Below are 19109 nucleotides of genomic sequence, written 5' to 3'. Positions count from 1 at the left end.
GAAATAAGGGATTTCACTTTATGGTTTTATATGCTAACATATCACTTAAATATTGCATGCAAGTAATCTGTAGGAGTTGATTAAATATGTGATGATAAAATGAATTACTCTCAGTGAAGATTTCATTCCAATTTCATGGTCTAGGTAAATTTGTACACCAGGTTTCATCCCTATAAATCTCAAATCTTCTCTATTATCATACTCCCTTCATATTTTGATATATGACACCATTGACTTTTAAAATTACATTTGACCATTCATCTTATTCAAAATTTATATTCAAATATGCAAAATTATAATGCATAATTAAAGTTTCTATAATAATAAATCATATTATAACAAAATAATTAATAATTATATAATTTTTTGAATAAGACGAATGGTCAAACGTGGACCTAAAAGTCAACGGTGTCAATAAAAAATATGGGGGGAGTAATTTATATGCCAAGTCACTCTTTTTACCTATATGGCATATCATTTAGTGAATTTGAAGTCCTATAAAATCTCTATTGATATTGGCCTAGGAGTGGGTATTTAAGACTGGCCTAAGAGTGGGTGAGCCTGACACCAGTTTAATATGTGAAACACTTACTAATGCAACGAAAAGATTATGCTATGATGAACATCTACACTCTAAAACGTAACACTGGGTATTAAGATCCTCCCTGGACATGTCCGTTGTCTTTGCTTCGACAGAAGCTGCGACCAAAGACAAACGATATATTTATAAATAAAAAAAATTAAATATAACTTTTATATACATATTCTTAGCGATCCAAAAGCCAAGGCTAAAAAATAAATTTCGATAAAAAAATGTAAAATCAAGTTAAAAATTTAAATTTTGATTCATAAGTATAAGCATAAAAAAAACATGTGGGTACGAAAGATTTCAAATTACCGCGAAACAACCCTCGACCGATCGGCTAACCTGCGGTAATAAGCAATGTTTCCATACTCAGGAAGCTATAGATCATTTTATCATTTCATCTAGTAGTAGGGACAGACAACAGTACAAATTACCCAAAATTATCGATCAATTATTGTTAGACATTGACAGTAGACAAACAACAGCGGAACGAAGGACAAGGCAGGATCGAGTAATTAAATTGAGATTTCTTGCATGCGTCGGAGAAACAACCAAGAAGAATACCACTCCAATCTGTTTCTTCCCGGATACTGACGTACTGTGGCCTTGTTTAGTTTCTAAAATTTTTTTAAAAAAACATCACATTAAATTTTTAGACACCTAAATAAAACATTAAACGTAGATGAACCAAAAAACTAATTGCACAGTTATGAAAGAAATCTTGAGACGAATCTTTTGAGCCTAATTAGTCCATGATTAGCCATAAGTGCTACAGTAACTAACATGTGCTAATGACGGATTAATTAGGCTCAAAAGATTCGTCTCGTGGTTTCTAGGCTAGCCGTAAAATTCGTTTTTTATTCATGTCCAAAAACCCCTTCCGACATCCTGTCAAATATTTGATGTGACACTTCTCTCACAAATTTTCTTAATCTAAACACCACCTGTATATCCACTTGCACCAAAACGGGAATCAGATGTAATCAAGACACCGTATCCGGATATATGCACCACACCGACCCTTTTTTTTTTTTGCTTTTGCTTACACTTATAAACCAAAAGTTATAATTTTTAACTTTAAATGTAGACTAGATTTTAGGATTTTTTAATCGTTGTTTATTTTTCAGTTTTGACTTTTAGATCACTAAGAACATGTATATAAAAAAATTACTTATAAATTGTTTTTTATTTACAAAATGTTGTTTGGTTTTTAGAGCAGGTACAATAGCAGGCTATAAGTTGGCTATAAACATATTTTAATAAGATAAGAGAGGATATAGAAAAATAGTGGGCTACAGATTTGTAGCTAACAGCATCACGGATTTCAAGATACAATATACATATGTAGTATATATTTCGTAGGTAACTATTATATAAATAAATTAGAGCCAGTAGCTTGCTCTTACGTAGAAATGCCAGACAATCACCCTCGTTTCGATCGTGAGGTGCGCGTACCGGCGTAGACATGTCGTGGACAGCTTCACTCCCAAGGTAAAGCCAGCTTGTGGATCTAGGACAAAGGTTGTGTTTAGAGCAGTCCCAATGCAGACTCGTTTATAATTTTTATATCTCAAAGATTTCACAATAAGAAATCATCCTCCCCAATACAAAGATTTTTACAATAGTTTCTATAGATAAAGTGCAACACCAAGCTAACTGGTTAGTCATGGCATAGAAACCACGCTGTCCTCCCCAACGCAGCTGTGGTGATTTCTTCTGCCTCGAACGAAAAATAGACTTCGTTTCTTGATAAGAAATAATTTCTTGATTTTTTCTTTCTCTCTCTTTAATAACTATACTGCCACATCAGTAAAAAGATGAGTAATAAATGGACTTAGAAACTAAGTAGAGTGTGCATTGTGAGTGCCCTTAGTGTTTTTGGTTGCTAGCTCATTCTTTTTAAAATTCTACATATAGCCACTAATTTTCCTAATCCAGATAGGATTCTGGACTACTTTTCATAATTAGGCCTTGTTTAGTTCCAAATTTTTTTTTCAAAAACATCACATCAAATTTTTAAATATTTAAATAGAGCATTAAATATAGATGGAACAAAAAACTAATTGTACAATTATAGAAGAAATCTTGAGACGAATCTTTTGAGCCTAATTAGTCCATTTTTTAGATAATGGATATTGGATAACCCGGCGTTGACTTCAAAAGAAGCTACAACCAATTATTACATAGGTTAAATTGTTAGGGAAATAGACGCCTAACCGAGAAGCAGATTTAACGTGGAAACCCTTGCGGGGAAAAAACCACGGACGCTAACCGACAATATCCACTATGAGGTGATGATTACAGTAGAAGGGGAATAAAATGGGCCGTCGCACCCTTCCCGTGCGCTCACAAGGGATATATATATAAGGGGAAATCAAGGAATCCTAATAGGAAAGGTTGACAGAATCCTATTAGGAAACTAATCCTACTTCTACTCCAAGTAGGAAACGGTTAGAAGAAACCTAGTAGGAAACTAGTAATATAATCCAAATACATTATAGATAATAATTCGGATCATATTTCTAACAATCTCCACCTTGAGACGAATTCCCTTATAGCATAAAAATCATAAATCACTAGAAATCTCATGTAGATAAAATCACCTTGCGGAAAATAGTCTTTTGGAATATACTGAGCACGAACCAAACTTAAGGACAACGAGAAACTCACTTGTTTTGAACAGGAACAGTGAAACATACTTCAAACTCGCAATGGGAATAAAACCCTAAACCTGTTGGTATAAATTGGTGGAACCAACAGAGATGCGAACCAAAACGAAGTACTTAAATCTCCTTATAAACCTCATGATAGATTGGTCATGTGCTTATAGCAGTTCCTCTGAAATCACATGATTAAAACAAGAGCATTGAGTAATACTTCAAAACTCGCCGTAGGATCAAATCCTAAAATCGTTGGTATAAATTAGGGAACCCAACAGAATAGCAAAACAAAGTATTAAAATCTCCTGGTAAATTTGATCAAAGTAATAAACAGGAACAACTAAAATCTTCTCGGTAAATTGTTTTCCCCTTCCAAACACCAGCTTGTAAAAGAAAACTTTCATCTAAACCTGCCATATGCTGAAATTGATCTTGGCATCAAACTTCTTAATGTCTATTTATTTTGGTAGACACGTTCGAGAAAAATTACAAATGAAAATATGATAGGTTCAACAGAGAAAGAACTTCCTCGTATAGACATCGTGTGCACATAAGAGAAAAAATCCAATGTAAATTTGGTTGCCAAATTTCATGGTGCGCTGACTTGGGTGCCCCTGACAATTTCCACCGAATCAACCTGGAGTCCTGGACGGAACAGCACCACGCTCGGTGGCAACTCGGGGTGGTGTTTACGTTGAGAAAATTTTTTGGGAGAAATGTCACGTTAAATATTTGATTGGATATCGGAAAGGGTTTTTAGACACAAATAAAAAAACGAATTTTATGGCTAGCCTGGAAACCACGAGACGAATCTTTTGAGCCTAATTAATCCGTCATTAGCACATGTTGGCTACTGTAGCACTTATGACTAATCATGGACTAATTAGGCTCAAAAGATTCATCTCAAGATTTCTTTCGTAACTGTGCAATTAGTTTTTTGTTTATCTATGCTTTATTTAGGTGTCCAAAAATTCGATGTGATGTTTTTGAAAACAAATTTTGAAAACTAAACGAGGCCTCAATCTGTGAATCAGATGGCAATGCGAGTGGCGGCGACGAATGTCATCGCCGACTGTAGACACCAACTGTAGACACGCGACGAACAACGCTGCCACCGGCCGGCCGAAAACCACACCACCACAGGTAGATCGAATCTTGGCTCTAATACCACTTGTTAGGAATAATAGATCGAGGCACATGATTTAACGTGAAAAAACCCCTCTAAGGTGGGGAGGAAAAACCACGGGAGACAAATCCACTAATAATGGTACAGAATTAGTCATAAGTGCTATGGTAACCAATATGTTCTAATAATGTCTTAATTAGGCTCAAAAAATTCATCCCGCGGTTTCCAACCGAGCCGTGAAATTCATTTTTTCATAAAACTTTTTTTGACATCCAACCAAACGTTTGATGTGACCCTTCCCTCAAAAATTTTGGGCCTTAATATAGGAAACGGAGGGAGCCTAAAGATCCTACAAAATAGGCCCTAGTTTAGTGTCTGTTCGAGAGATCTTCCGGCAGGTACGACTTATCTTAGAATCTATAGTTCTCTAAACAATTAAACTTCTCATCCAAATTTTTTCAAAATGTAGCTATAATATCAGAAAATGAACAATAAATCAGAAGCTAAAAAATCTGTTTCTTTAGTACTCTAAGAAGAAGTTGACTTCTCATCATCTAGTTCTTACTATAATTTTATAATTTTAAAATTAGAAACATAGAGTGTATTTTTTTCATTAGAACAAGTATTTGCCTAAATACTACTATATTAATATATCACCTATGTAACACAAAAGTATAAACATAAGAAAATAATTTTGAATATTAATCCAATAATATCAGCTTTGTGATAAAGTCCTATAAGGTAATATTTCGTCAAACATGTGCCATAACAAAACAAAATATATCATATATTTTAAAATAAACGGGATACTTAATTAATTGACATTTACAGCGCCCTCGAGTAACGTGCATGGCTTCGTGATGTTCGTGGAGCTGCCAAAATCATTTCTGCCTTTCCCAAATTTGTGATAGCAACGTTGATGCACGTAAACATTTCTGGACAGTTTCTCTGCCCACGGACCAAAGAGCTAATTAATGACGGGCATAATTAAAGAATCCAAATCCATAGAGCTGTTATCTTGTCTACATTCCTTCAAATTTAAGCCAAATTAAAGGCAGCACGAAATTAATGAAGATATACATATATTGTTTTCACCACTCATTATAATATGCAACACAATGCGAGTACTATAGCTCTTTATTGGCTGTCCCCCAATATATATAAATATTGAATATGGCAACAAATCAAGCAATTATCGAACGAATGGGTGAAGGACACGTGGCTTCCGTAGTTGATCATGGCCATTATCACTGCAATAATCTCTTCGTTGCTCTCCAAGTACTACTTGTGTACATCTGCTCTGGTACGGAAAATTCTCTCTCTGTTTCACTTCAGATATCTACTTACTATATAAAAAAGAGGTGGTGATATTGAATCTGTCACTGCCCTATTACCAACTCTCTCTTATTTTTTGATTGAAAAAATAAATAAGACATATATATCAAACTATTTTATTAATTTTACTTTAATAACATATTAATAATATTTTTAATAAGATCTCGTTACGACGTAGGGGTAACATGTTAATATCAATTAAACTTTCAGGATATTTTTTATACGATCCTAGCCAAGATGTGGAACAGAGTGAGCAGAGCCCCTCCTCCGGAGATGGAAGATAGTTCTCGTGTGTATAATTAAGCAATAAATTACAGATAAAATAAGAGCAGAGATACTAGTTGAAATAGAAAAAAATATTTGTTGGAGTGGAATAGGGAAGGGATATTGTACCGCTGTAAGAAAGAAAAAATGCTGACAAGACTTGAGGTAAAGGAAATGCAAAGGAGACCTTGATGGATATATTTAAGGATTTGTCGTATTTAGAAGCGGCAATTGATTTACGGTCTGTGATAGGTGGGTTCAACACCCACATGTCATATACACACATAGTGATGGATTGGCACTAGCAGTATACACGATGGAATGACAATACCTAGGCCGCGTTGGGATAGGGGATAAGTTCACTTGCCCGATGTGGAATAGTAATAGATTAGTATATGATTAATTAATTATTAATTATTAAAAAATATATAATAGATTAATATGATTTTTTAAAACAACTTTCCTATAGAATTTTTTTTGCAAAGTATACACTGTTTAGCAGTTCAGAAAGTGTATGCGTGAAAAACAAGATGGATAAGTTAACTTAGGCCAGTCTGAATGCATAGTTTCATGGCATAGTTATCAAGACTATAAACTAGATAACCGAGCCAGATGAGTTTCATAGGGATGAAACTTCTCTCTCATCTTATGAAACTTTCTCATTTAATCACTCTGCCAAGTCAGCAATTTTACTGATGTGGCACTTTATTTAATGTGCATGACACCTCCATAAAATATATATTTAAACTGGCCTTATAGGGGTGGCCGATAGCGGCCCTAGTTCAAAGTCCAAGTTGCAAGATGGAAGATGAAAGTCAAGTTCGTGTAAATGCATAAATAAATAATGCAGAAAAATGTAGCTCTCACTCTTTCATGGAGCCACAGAAATCAACAGCAACAAGTAGCAAGCGTGTGTATGCTGCGCTTAGAGATGGCAAAGTCAACATATCACCAGTTTATTCCATGTTTAGGTGTTCGATATCCCAACTTAAGACAGCCGTTAAGACTAAGAGGCTGTTTAGTTTCTAAAAATTTTCACCCATAAACATCACATCGAATCTTTAGACATCTATTAAATAGAGTACTAAATATAGATAAAACGAAAAACTATTGCACAGTTATGTAAAAAATCGTGAAACGAATCTTTTGAGTCTAATTAGTACGTGATTAGCCATAAGTGCTACAGTAACCCACATGCGCTAATGACGGATTAATTAGTCTCAGAAGATTCATCTCGCGGTTTACAGGCCAGGCGTGAAATTCGTTTTTTCATTCGTGTCCAAAGACCATTTCCGACATTCGGTCAAACGTTTAACGTGACATCCAAAAATTTTTATTTCAGCAACTAAAACACCCCCTAAGACATGAAACGCAAGTGTGTTTTCCACTTGGTACGTGTATTTTCTACGTACCTGAGAGTCAAGAGATGACAGTATTAGAAGTCAACCAGAACTATAATGAGGTCACGTGGATTTGTTTACTAGGTTATATCTATAGCTAGTTGGCACCTTCCATGACCTTTCAATCTCTTATAAATCATATTGCTACCAGCTGGACTCTAGATATTCTTGCACTGGAAATCAGAATTAAACTTGCACTTGACTCCATTTAATTGTGCGTTGTAAGGCTCTGCTTGATTTACATTATTGGGAAGATTATACGATAGTCCGTTGAAACACATATCAACTAGAAGATAAAATCTTTTTATATGAATAACTAAACTGAGATTTGTAGAGCCAAATTTTAGCCATCTCCTCACATATGCTCTTAGCTAGGAATAACACACTTTACGTTAGAACCCATATTCTCTCATTTTTCACGCGCACGCTTCCCGAACTGTATTTTTTTTAAAAAAAATCTATATAAAAGTTGCTTTAAAAATCATATTAATCTATTTTATATTTTTTATAATTAATAATTAATTAATTATATACTAATCTACTACCAGGGTTTCACTTATCATAGAGGCCCTCCAAACCACTCCTGCGTGGAGCCACGATAATCGACGATTATCACGATAATCGCTCAAAAAACGCATGAATTCAATTTAAAAATTCAAACGAAAGCGTGACGGTTTTGACCACCATATCGCGCGGTTTGGTGCGATTATTGCGGAGGCTTGCAGATTGCGGTTTGGGACAATAATCGCGCGGCTTCGGCTGAAAACCACGACAATACAAGTGATAATCACACAATTACCGCGCCCTCCGCCGTGATTATCATGGCATGCCGCGCGGTCTCCCCTCTTCTTCGGGCGGAGGCGACGGATCTAGCAGCAGCGGTCACCGGCTCCAGTCCTGGTGTGTTTGAGCAAAAGGGGAAAGGGAGTGGACCAGTTCGTCGCCCGTGGCCACTGAAGTTGGTGTCATTCTCTCTATTTTTTTCTAATTAACTCAAGTCAAATAATTTTTTCTTAGTTTTTTGAGTGTTTCATTGAGTTTTTTGAAAATTTTCTTCACATCTAAGTTCAATAAATACATATCTATCACCTTTTTTTTCTTAATTTTTCATCAAAATTTTTCATTTTTTTTGAATTTGGGCGGTTTTTCCCGGAGGAAACCACCCAAAACCATTATCGGTTTTGGGCATAGCCCTCGATTATCGTGACGATTATTGTGATAAGTGAAACCCTGTCTACTACATTTTCCACACCGGATTCATCTCTTTTGCCTAAATCCATATACAGATGACCTTGACCATTTCATTGGTTTATATATCCCACCTATATACTTCATCCGTTCATAAATATTAACATAGTGGATTTTAAACATAGAAGTTGCTCATTTTTCTTATTCAAAAAATTTATAGAAATATTGTTTATTTTGTTGTCACCTGTTCTCTTACTTTAAGCATACTTCAAATTCAAAATCAACAGTGTCACGTATTCATGACCGGAGTGAGTATCCAGCAGGACGGCACGCAGCAGGTTAATTAAAACTGACATTGATCGAAGTCTAAATTAACAAATCAAGTTAACATTTCCAGAAAGTAACATTCAACGGCAGCGCCATTTTCGTACCGATTTGATGGTTAAACTCTACCGTGAAAGGCGACAACTGGAGAGCAGTATAAATATATATGATACTGAATTGTCAAATTAATGTAACCATGAGGTCATCACATGTATTCAATTTGGGTCTGCTTATCTGTGATTCTAGATGTGCCTTTCTTCAACATCACAAGTAAACGGCAGTATTAATAACATTGACCGATTGCGATTTGTTAGGACGTTTTCAGATGGGATTCAAGAGAGCTCCTCTTTGGAATTAATTAAGTGAACTGAACAGAAATCAGATAGCGAAAATAGGCAGAATGGATTATAGGACCTAGGATGTAACGGTATGGAAAAACTTTCCGACTGCACCTATACCGTTTCTGAAAACAACATACAAACAATATTTTACTAACCATTTCTGTTTTTTTTAAGAAAAAAAACTGCTGCCAAGGAACGACTAATTGGTTCAGCAAGTTGGCTTCATTTCAAGAGGACTTCCCGGCTAATTGGTAGTCAAAACCTTATTGAAGTAATTGTGTTCAAATAAGTAGTTTTTTTTAATAATGAAATATGGATTGTCAACTTTGTGAGCTTCTCCGATTTTAATGGTTATGGCCAAAATGCACTAAATGTCGCTCTCCAAACATCGGATGAACGAAACCAGCTCCTCGCTGATCTTGGGCCAAATTTCAGCCCATGCAATGCAGAGTGAAATTTATCTGTTGAATCCCTGTGAAGGAAGACAAACTTTTTATTGAATTATTGAATCCTACCATGACAGGCTACAACTGGAGCAGTACGGCACTTCATGTCAAATTCTGAGTATTGCTAAATTAATGGAACAATGAGCTATTCACAAATCGTATTTAATTTAGCCAAATGTAGACAGCAATATTGGTTTCATATGGGGCAGCATGAAATTAGGTCAAATCATCTAGGTAAGAAATCAGGAACAAAAAATAGGCAAGATTGATAAGGACTACTAATTGGTTTTAAAACTTGGCCTTATCCCAAGAGAGCTTGCTGAAAAAGTAACTAATATACATACATCGTATTAGATAACACTTGAATTCACCAAAATTTCATCCTAACGCCGCAAAACTGAGCTAAACCAGCAACCGTGCATAGAGTGAAGGAATATACTAACAAAATGATGAAGGCAGTGAGGGGAGAGGCAGAAAGTGTGTCAACTGAGAGATTTACTACACCAGTTAGGATGTTTGCCTGTGAGAGAGAGTTAAATGTTACTCCACAGACTTACCAAAAACAAGTCCCAAATATAATATAATTTAAACCAGAGATTCTATTAGTTCAAACATTTCTGTATTGATAAATTATTTTCCAAAAATGCGACCAGACTGTCTTACCAGAAGGAATGAACCAAGCATATTTTGATTGAATGCATCTTCAAGAACCATGTTCTTTTCATATGAAATAAACCCCGCTAGTGTGAGAATAGATATAACCTGTTAAAATGTAGTCACAACCATCAGTGAAGAACAGAAAATTTTCGAATGGCTATATCTAGTAGTGATACAACCATAAAAATCTATCAGACTATATGCTTGCTAAACCCTTATGACCTTATGTAACTAATAACAGAACTACTGTGTCATCAAACTACTGAACCTCACCATTTTTCAGGTTCTGGCAAATATGTAAACATTGTTCCCCAATCATCGAAGAATGAAACCAGCTAGTGAAACAATGAATATGACAGACTAAACAGAAATTATGAACCACATATGTATTAGATTGAGTTAAACATTGTTCTCATATGACAAACTAAACATTGTTCTCATTTGATAACATGAAAGCATGCAGAGAAAATAGCAGTTTGGGCCACTATAGGTTAACTTTGATGCGCAATCGGTTTAAGATTTGAAGTGCCTATTTTTATTTATATTCTTTACTCATGTAGTACTAATGGCTAGCTGTTATTGCTAAAAATAATACAGATCGTTTATTCTCCAAGTGGTCAAGGAAGGTTAACTGGACAATATGGATACTATGCAAATTTATAATAAAAGCAAGAAAATTAGTAGTAGTACCTGGAAATTCTGTCCAAAAACAAGCATGACATAAGCAAAGTTGCACTGCAAAATGAAATATGCAAGTTACATTCAAATCTAGGCCACAAATAAAGTTGGGTGTTACTTTTCCTAATTAAATAAGAATTGAGTACAGCAAATATATTAGTAGCTATATATTTTCAGTTTCATTTTTAAAAAAAGAGCAACAATTGTACACAGTTTTCGAAGCTTTTAGGATAAATCTGTATTGAATATAAGAGGACTGAACATACAAATTAATCCCCAGACTGAAGAGAATGGCTTTGTGCATGTAAGTCCAAGCCTTTAAAAATAGTTTCTTAAACTTGTTGAGAAATGATGACTTATTTGCATATGTTAAAACTTTTCCCTACAGTTTTCATAGTAGTTATTCATATATGAACTCTTTGTCTCAGTAATGCAGGTGATAGTTCAAAACTATGCTTTCCTCCAAAAACAATAACATTTGGCCTGCTTGCTTGATGACTCAAATTTTGGTATAACCAAAACCTGGACAGTGCCAAAATTTGTTTGTCAAAAAGAATGTTGTTTAAATTATACATCAGAGCCAATAATTCGACAAGAGATACCCTCAGCCTTAAATAATCACTTGTTATGTTAGATTTGGTTGGTGTTACCAAATTCTCATAGCTGTTCACAGAAAATGGAGGCAAACAAAACCACAGCAATTTTACATTGGAGTTGCCCATATTTAGTTTGGTTTCACCAAGGTAGGAGCCAATTGAGCGAAGAGACCAGGTATTTGCCCCAGTGTCAGCAAAGTAACTAATCAGGAACTATGAACTCTAGATGCAATTAATTTTCTAAGTTATGCCCATCCATTTCCTCACAGCATGCTCCTTAACTAGCATAACTAAGGGTATTCAGAATGTAATAGAATAACACTCTGCTTTATATACTATAAACTACCATTACAATGCATAATTATCATTGACTTCTTATATTTATCAATTTAATTCCAGTCTAGATCTCTTTTTAAGAAAGTATGTGATCAGTTAATGTCCTACCATTCGTCGAGAAACTCTTTCAACATAGCTGTCAAGAATAATTGCCAAAATCCTGTAACATGGCATGGGAGATGTTAAAAATGAAGAAAGATTATAACTAGAAATAATGCATACCAAAATTTGCTTCTTACCAAAAAGACACAGCAAGAACCCAAACTTTTACCACTTGAGTGCTCCTATGCTTGCCTTTTGAACTATTGTCAAAGAATAGATTGTAGCCCAGGGAAACACCAATCAGATACATACCCCAGTATCCTGTTAAAAGAGATGAATCAATCAGATTGCATCACATTGCCACTAACTTTTTAAAAGAGTAAAATACATGGGTGGTCCTTAAACTTAAGAGCGAGTGTCACTTAGGTTCATGAACTTGAAAATTGCATATCTAGATCAATTTTGGTTTAATGATTCGTAACGGGTCCAAACCTCATTTGACCCAGGCTAACTCCCGACGTGGCAATCCATGTAGGCAGAACATTTGCAATGTACCCCCTCCACGATGAAGAATACTGGAATAATTATAATTTAATCCTTGATGGTACAGTACCTCTCCAGAAACCCCCAAAAAATCCCCCAACCCCTCACCTCCCTCCCATTCTTCCCCTGGCCATAGCAATCGAGGAAGGGAGAGCAGCGACTGGGCGTCGCCGGAGTTCATCGGTGGTGGCTAGATCGATCTAGCCACCACCGATGAACTCCGGCGACGCCCAGTCGCTGCTCTCCCTTCCTCGATTGCTATGGCCGGGGGAAGAATGGGAGGGAGGTGAGGGTACCCTCAAGGATTAAATTACAATTATTCCAGCATTATTCATCGTGGAGGGGGTACATTGCAAATGTCCTGCCTATGGCCCTACGTGGATTGCCACGTCGCGAGTTAGCCTGGGTCAAATGAGGTTTGGACCCGCTACGAATCATTAAACCAAGATTATGGACCTAGATATGCAATTTTCAAGTTCATGGACCTAAGTGACACTCGCTCTCAAGTTTAAGGACCGTCCATGTATTTTACTCTTTTAAAAGAGAATCAAGTGCATGCAAGTCTGCAATTCAGGTATAAAAAGGATAAAAATGTTACATGCAATCAGCATATCAAAGGTCAACAAGGTGATACAAAAGTTGTCTCTAATAAGCATGGATATTAAGAAATAAATAGGTAGATAATTAAAAAATGGTTAGCTATATGCTGTGCAGACACCTTCATGTATGCTTGAATTATTAACTAACAAGTTGGAGGCTGACTATTTATTGGCACCTTAAGCAAAGAAATAGCAGATAAAATAACAGGTTCATATCAAAACTTTTCATAACAACTCGCATGGGAGAATTTTGTAGACTGTTATAGAATACTCAAGTGGACATAGCACTATAAAAGGATTGTCTAAGTGCCACGCTAGATGTGAGACTATGTGTTCATGGGGTACGAAAGAGGTTTTGATGCATAAATGTACTTACCAAAAATGCTATAAACACCTTCCTTATTCTGACTAATGATATCAGCACTTCTTTCATTTGAAATGAGGTACTTGTTCAACCCAGAAGAGAGCCATGTTTGGAATCCTGAAAACAAATAAAAGAAATCTCACTGTTAAAAAGAACGATTGAAGCATATTTGAAAACAAACTGTTAAAATGAATCTTTAGTACCTGCAAGGACAAGGAGGCCAACTAATCCACAATACTTAGGATGAATCCTGATAACGGATGTAAGGATAGAAATTGCTGCAAGGGTGAAAAAGAAGTTCCAGTGCACCCCATATTCTCCTACATGAACCTAGAAGATAACAAATACAAGATGCATCTTTAGGAATACAACAGTACATTTTTATTGTGTCTAGAAAATGGGAAGACATTGGATACATTTAAGGTATTGCACAGGCCAAATATGCTCAAGTAGTTTTATGTGCAGTACAAATACAGTTTGTTCAACAAGTCAACAAGAGATAATAATCACATGATAATTGAAAATAAAGGATAAGGAAAGAAAAAAGTTGAGAATTTTGCATAATCGAAAAGTAAATTTAATGTCAACGCATATGGAAAACTCTGGTGAATGCATAGATAAGATAATTAACATAACTAAGAAAAATACCTGATAATCAACACTCGATGTTGATATGAGACGAGCAAAACCAAGAAATATTAGAGGGCTTGTAGACATCAGTACCTTGTTCCAGCGCCTAAGGACACAAATGAAGTTACATTGTAAGACATGGCATACTAAAGTGGTAACCTAGTGTCTATTTGCAGACCTCTCAACTTCGAGCACAATCTTCCACATTTGTTGTTATCCACAGAAAATTCAAATACTAAAACAAATGATTTCTATCAAAAGTCATTATACTTTTAGTGATTATATTAGACAAATGTGGAATAAATTGTTGACTAGTCAGTACAGTAATGGACAATAAATAAGGTTTCAGACAGAAAAAGAAACCAAATGAGAAGTGCTTAAAAAAGATATTTGTCCAAGATAGGAAAAGAGCAGGTGCAGAAATTCGATGAATAATAAAATATTTTACAAGTGAAAAGAGTTGATCCAATCATCTTATCAATAACTCAATGCTATTAATTTTCCCATTTTTCTCTAGATATACAAATATAAGATTTGTGGAAATCAACAAGTCAGCATAATTTGTCTTCACTGTGACAATTCTGAACTAAACTCAACAGTCCAAAATATCCTTTTATAGATGACTCAAACTGGTGAGTTCGACTCATTTTGTACCACTACTCTCTAGGCTCCTAAACTAAAAGTTGCTAATTTTAGTAGATAAAGTTGGTGTAATAAATATATGTTCTTTTATATCATTTATAACATGTGAATTGTTTTAACCATTACCATCAACATAATGATTCAAATGATGATATTTCGTTTTACCTTAAGTTCATACTGAACAACAATTTCTAATCTTCCTGATAATTGTTACCAAAGAAGAGTAATATTATCTTCCATAAGACATGGAATCTACTTTCACACACTATGTTTGGCCATTACTTAAGAGTTGAAGGTCAGTCCAATGAAAACCAAAACCCTAGATTTTATTTTAGATCATACGGTAGTTAAGGGCTTACATTGTTGTAATGTTCCTTGCTTGTCTAGATACCAGTGCATTAGCTACTACAAAAGACCCTACTCCGAGATCCATCTGTTAGACAACAAGGCGGAAATCTTAGTATCATTGTCATTGAATAGGGAAGAAAGCACAAAAACTTTTGAAATTTTAATCATAATGGAAGACATAAATAATACAAATCAAGTATGTATAATAGGTAGCAAATTGGATGCACAATTTGCAGATGGTATCTAATTTTGCAAAAACAAGTTTATGATTAATTAAAATTGCTTTGCGATAGTAAAGATCTAACATAAAACCAATGAAAAAAGATATAACTTACAATGCCACAGCCATATGTTTCAGCCTTGGCATAACGCCTAGGGAAGATTTTGAAGTCCACCGCTAATATGCACAAACATGTCACTAGAACCTTTAAAACATCTCATCGCCATTAACTTCAATAGTTCAGTTAGATATGTAGTACTGAGAAGTATTCATGAGTAATATTTTTCCTTTTACTTACCACTGATACTCTGTATGATGATATATCAGCTCGGAGCAAAGGCAGCTGATTTACTCCAGCTTTGAGATGAGACTGAGATCTTATAGTACAGGAATGCATTAGTTTCTGGTAAGCATGGATTTGTTGCATAAAGGAAATAGGGTGGTGGAATTTAGAATTGTAATAGAAATTAGAGAGAATGTGGCAATAAAAACAGGTGTACAAACTCATAAATGGTACCTTTTAAACATGGTGAGGATAGATATCAGCATTACAAGAAAAATTGCACAAGCACAAGCCCATTCAGCAAAAATCTGTAACAAACCAAGTAATGATCCAAATATCACTATCTAACTTTATTTTCTAAATATTAAGCCTCGTAATAACATTTATAATAAGCCAATAACGGTAGTTGGTTAAAATCTTATTCACTGCATTGCAATGTTTGGTTCTACACATTTTATGATTTCTATAGTTGAACACGGTAACAATGTAATCTTTAACTCTTGTGAAAGAATACTTACTGTGAAAACCAGAAGAACTGGCAATACAATAGTGAGGTAATCTACAACTAGTGTAGAGAAGTAATGCGCAAAACCTTTATGACCAGGAAGTGCATCATTTTTTTTCTTGAATGAATCCCTCCTGGTATTATCTAAAACAAGACAAACATAAGGGAAGAAGCAATCACTTTCTGGATCTACTCTGCACATGGAGAAAGAAAGAAGCATGTGTTTTCTCCGGAAACACAATAAAAGAAGCTCGTGTTATTATTCAATGATGTTAAAACTAAAAAGTTCATCAACATGGCATCCAAAGCATCAGACTGGGCAACACAATTCAAAATTGGAGCAGAGCATGGTAAAACTTCGCATAATTTGAGTTAACTTCATCAATATTACATGCTGAGATTACAAAATATTTTCAATCTTGATGGTTGAATCTCATAGTGGCATATTCGACCCAAATGCTAAATGTACACAAATGTAGCATACCGGTAAACTTATATCACAGTTCTAAATAATACCAAACGCTGGCACGTCAATTTCTTGTACAAATTAATCAGCTAAACATTCGCATAAAAAGATCAAATGGGTAAAAGAAAAATCCACAAAATCTGTAATGAACTGACCTCCGCAGCTCCATTTCCTTAGAACGACCACAGCCTGAACACCCAAAAAAGCAGGTCAGATCACAGCTCTCTCCATCCAGGGCAGGGAAACCTACCCCAGCAAGTGGTAAGTGATCGACTCACCGGCACTATGGTGGAGAGCGCCGCGATCTCCAGCAGGGAAGACCCCGTCAAGTTGCTGACGAACCTGCGCGAGGAAGAGAGGAGCACACTTTCAGAGGCGTAGGTGAGAGGTAAGGAGGGGGGAGCGAGGTTGGGGACTCACTGCTCCTTGAGGAGCTTGTGCGTGTTGATGTGCTCGTCCATTGCTGGCTACTGCTCGAGTGGAGGCGGGGGGAAGCAGCGCAGCTACGGCCTACGGCGAGGCGGAAGAGAACGCGAGAAGAGGAAGTGAAGCGGCGGTGCACGGAGCAGGGGCTGCCTCCGATCTAGGGGAAAGAAGTGACTGCTCACAAGTGGAGCGCGCGGCGGAGAAGCCGGCGGTGGCGCCGGCCGCCGGCGGATCGGATGGTGGATGCAGGGGGCGGGGACGACGGCTGGTGGTGGGGGCTGGATTGTTGAAAACACTTATGAAAATATAACTTATAATCTACATAATTTTTTTCATAAGTTATATTTTTTTATAATTTTTGTCATATTCGTCTTATTTAAAAAAATTTCATAATTATTCGTCTCATTCAAAAAATTTCATAATTATTAATTATATTTTTATATCATTTCATTTATGTTAGATATATTTTTATACACATACATATCTTTACATATTTGACAAATATGTTGTTTGACAAAAAATTTTAATAAAATAAATAATCAAATATTTATAAAAAAATTAACGGCGTTAAATATTTAAAGACGAAGATAGTATATATATATATATATATATATATATATATATATATATATATATATATATATACACACACTATACCTATTCATATCTTAATCTTAACTATTTTTTATACGAATACTGTCATGCCTTGACACTATTTTATTGATGGTGCTCTCTATCAATCCGATTAAGAACCGAATTCGCAGGCAACAGTTCCTGAGGTCGATCCCCGTCGTCTGTCTTAACTGCAGCCTCGACGCATCGCTTTAATTTTAACCGCATCACAGCAAGTTAATTTTAATTATATAAAATAAAGTAAGTTTTGAAAATAAATTACATACTATGACGTAAAATTTATGTCCAATTAAGTTTTGAAGATACATTGTATATGATGGTGTAAAATTCACGTCCAATTCGAATTTCAAGCATATGTTTTGCTTGAATTGGACGTAAAATTCACGTCCAATTCATATTTTAGTCCATCGGTTTAGAATTGCACGAGGAAAAATGGTTTATACAGGGATAAGAAGGGAAAAGAAAACATGAGAAAAGAAAAATAGAAAAGAAAGAAGAAAATATAGAAAAGGAAAAAAGAAAAGAGAAAATAAAGAGATTTGTAAAAAAATGGAATTCCACATACACGTGGGTGGTCCAAGTGAAATTGAATAATAAAATATGGCCCAAGTGAAGTTTACTCAAGTATATATAGTTTTGTGAAATTTGGTTAAAGCTGGAAAAATGTTTGACTTACTATAAAACTAAAACAAGTCATTGTATGTACATCAAAGAAGTAGGAACGAAGAGAACTTCCCCCTTTATAATATCACATAATGTAAATTTTATCCCTATAAGATGAAAATGTTTCGGCCTCATTTTTTTCGCTTCTGTTTTTTTCTTATAAGCCAAATATTAAATTTTTTAACTTTAAATTTGGAGTTTTTTTATTATAATTTGTTTCTCAACCTTTACGTTTAGATCAATATATATATATATAAGTTTTATTTATAAATTATTTTTCGTTTATAAATTTGTTGTTGGGATTTATTTTCCCCATAAAAGTCAAACGATGTAGTTGTTTGTGTATAATAAGCTAATAGTATTGTGCTTTAAAAAGGGTAAATTATAAAAGGGAAAACATTCCTCATTAAATTCTTGAGAAACAAATCTGTGAATCTGTCATACAAGTGGATATGACAATCCAAATTGCTCTTGTTAAAAAGGTTCTCCAGATGACAGTTAAAACTCCATGTCGGCACTTCAACAGTTAAAACTCCATGTAAAAACAAAAAAAAAAAGAAACGAACCGTCAGAAAATTGCACTTAAATTCGATGCAGGAATAAAAAAAAACAAATTTGTCAAGAATGGGATTCGAACCCATGCCCTTTCGGACCAGTACCTGAAACTGGCGCCTTAGACCAACTCGGCCATCTTGACAGTCGACTCACTTAGGAACACTGGCATAATAATCTTGTAGCTCGGCTTTCTCATTCATGCAGCACGGTTCACACAGTTAAGGTACACATTCATGCATGGCATTATGGATCT

The 19109-nt window shown here is 35.2% G+C and overlaps 1 protein-coding gene and 1 non-coding gene across 3 annotated transcripts; both read right to left on the bottom strand.

Moving 5' to 3' along the window:
- Positions 1–9820: 9820 nt before the first annotated feature.
- LOC102718915 (uncharacterized protein At4g17910) lies at positions 9821–17288 on the bottom strand. Of its 2 annotated transcripts, XM_006651372.3 has the most exons (16): positions 17000–17288; positions 16858–16921; positions 16735–16768; positions 16127–16257; positions 15843–15916; positions 15624–15702; positions 15441–15530; positions 15117–15190; positions 14134–14221; positions 13689–13815; positions 13498–13602; positions 12177–12300; positions 12046–12097; positions 11018–11062; positions 10334–10432; positions 9821–10190 (listed from the first exon to the last, which is right to left on the bottom strand). In XM_006651372.3, the coding sequence occupies exons 1-16, from the start codon at positions 17038–17040 to the stop codon at positions 10038–10040; spliced, it is 1380 nt and encodes a 459-aa protein (XP_006651435.1). In that variant the 5' UTR covers positions 17041–17288; the 3' UTR covers positions 9821–10037. The 2 variants fall into 2 exon arrangements, with proteins under 2 accessions (XP_006651435.1, XP_015690402.1); XM_015834916.2 differs by lacking the exon at positions 17000–17288 and having other exon boundaries at positions 9822–10190; positions 16201–16257; positions 16858–16910.
- Positions 17289–18917: 1629 nt separating this feature from the next.
- TRNAL-CAG lies at positions 18918–18998 on the bottom strand. The gene has a single exon. It is a non-coding gene; the product is annotated as a tRNA-Leu (tRNA).
- Positions 18999–19109: the final 111 nt, after the last annotated feature.

Source organism: Oryza brachyantha, chromosome 3 (assembly GCF_000231095.2).
Source record: "Oryza brachyantha chromosome 3, ObraRS2, whole genome shotgun sequence".
Classification (NCBI taxonomy): Eukaryota; Viridiplantae; Streptophyta; class Magnoliopsida; order Poales; family Poaceae; genus Oryza; species Oryza brachyantha.
This window is presented reverse-complemented; position numbering and strand designations above follow the sequence as displayed.

What these genes read in the sequence shown, in the direction of transcription:
- LOC102718915 (XM_006651372.3), bottom strand. Translation starts at nt 17,040, where the DNA reads ATGGACGAGCACATCAACACGCACAAGCTCCTCAAGGAGCA. An exon ending in AAACATATGGCTGTGGCATT is followed by an intron (nt 15,191 to 15,440) that starts GTAAGTTATATC and finishes GTTGTCTAACAG; the next exon opens with ATGGATCTCGGAGTAGGGTC. An exon ending in TGCTTGGTTCATTCCTTCTG is followed by an intron (nt 10,191 to 10,333) that starts GTAAGACAGTCT and finishes TCTCTCTCACAG; the next exon opens with GCAAACATCCTAACTGGTGT.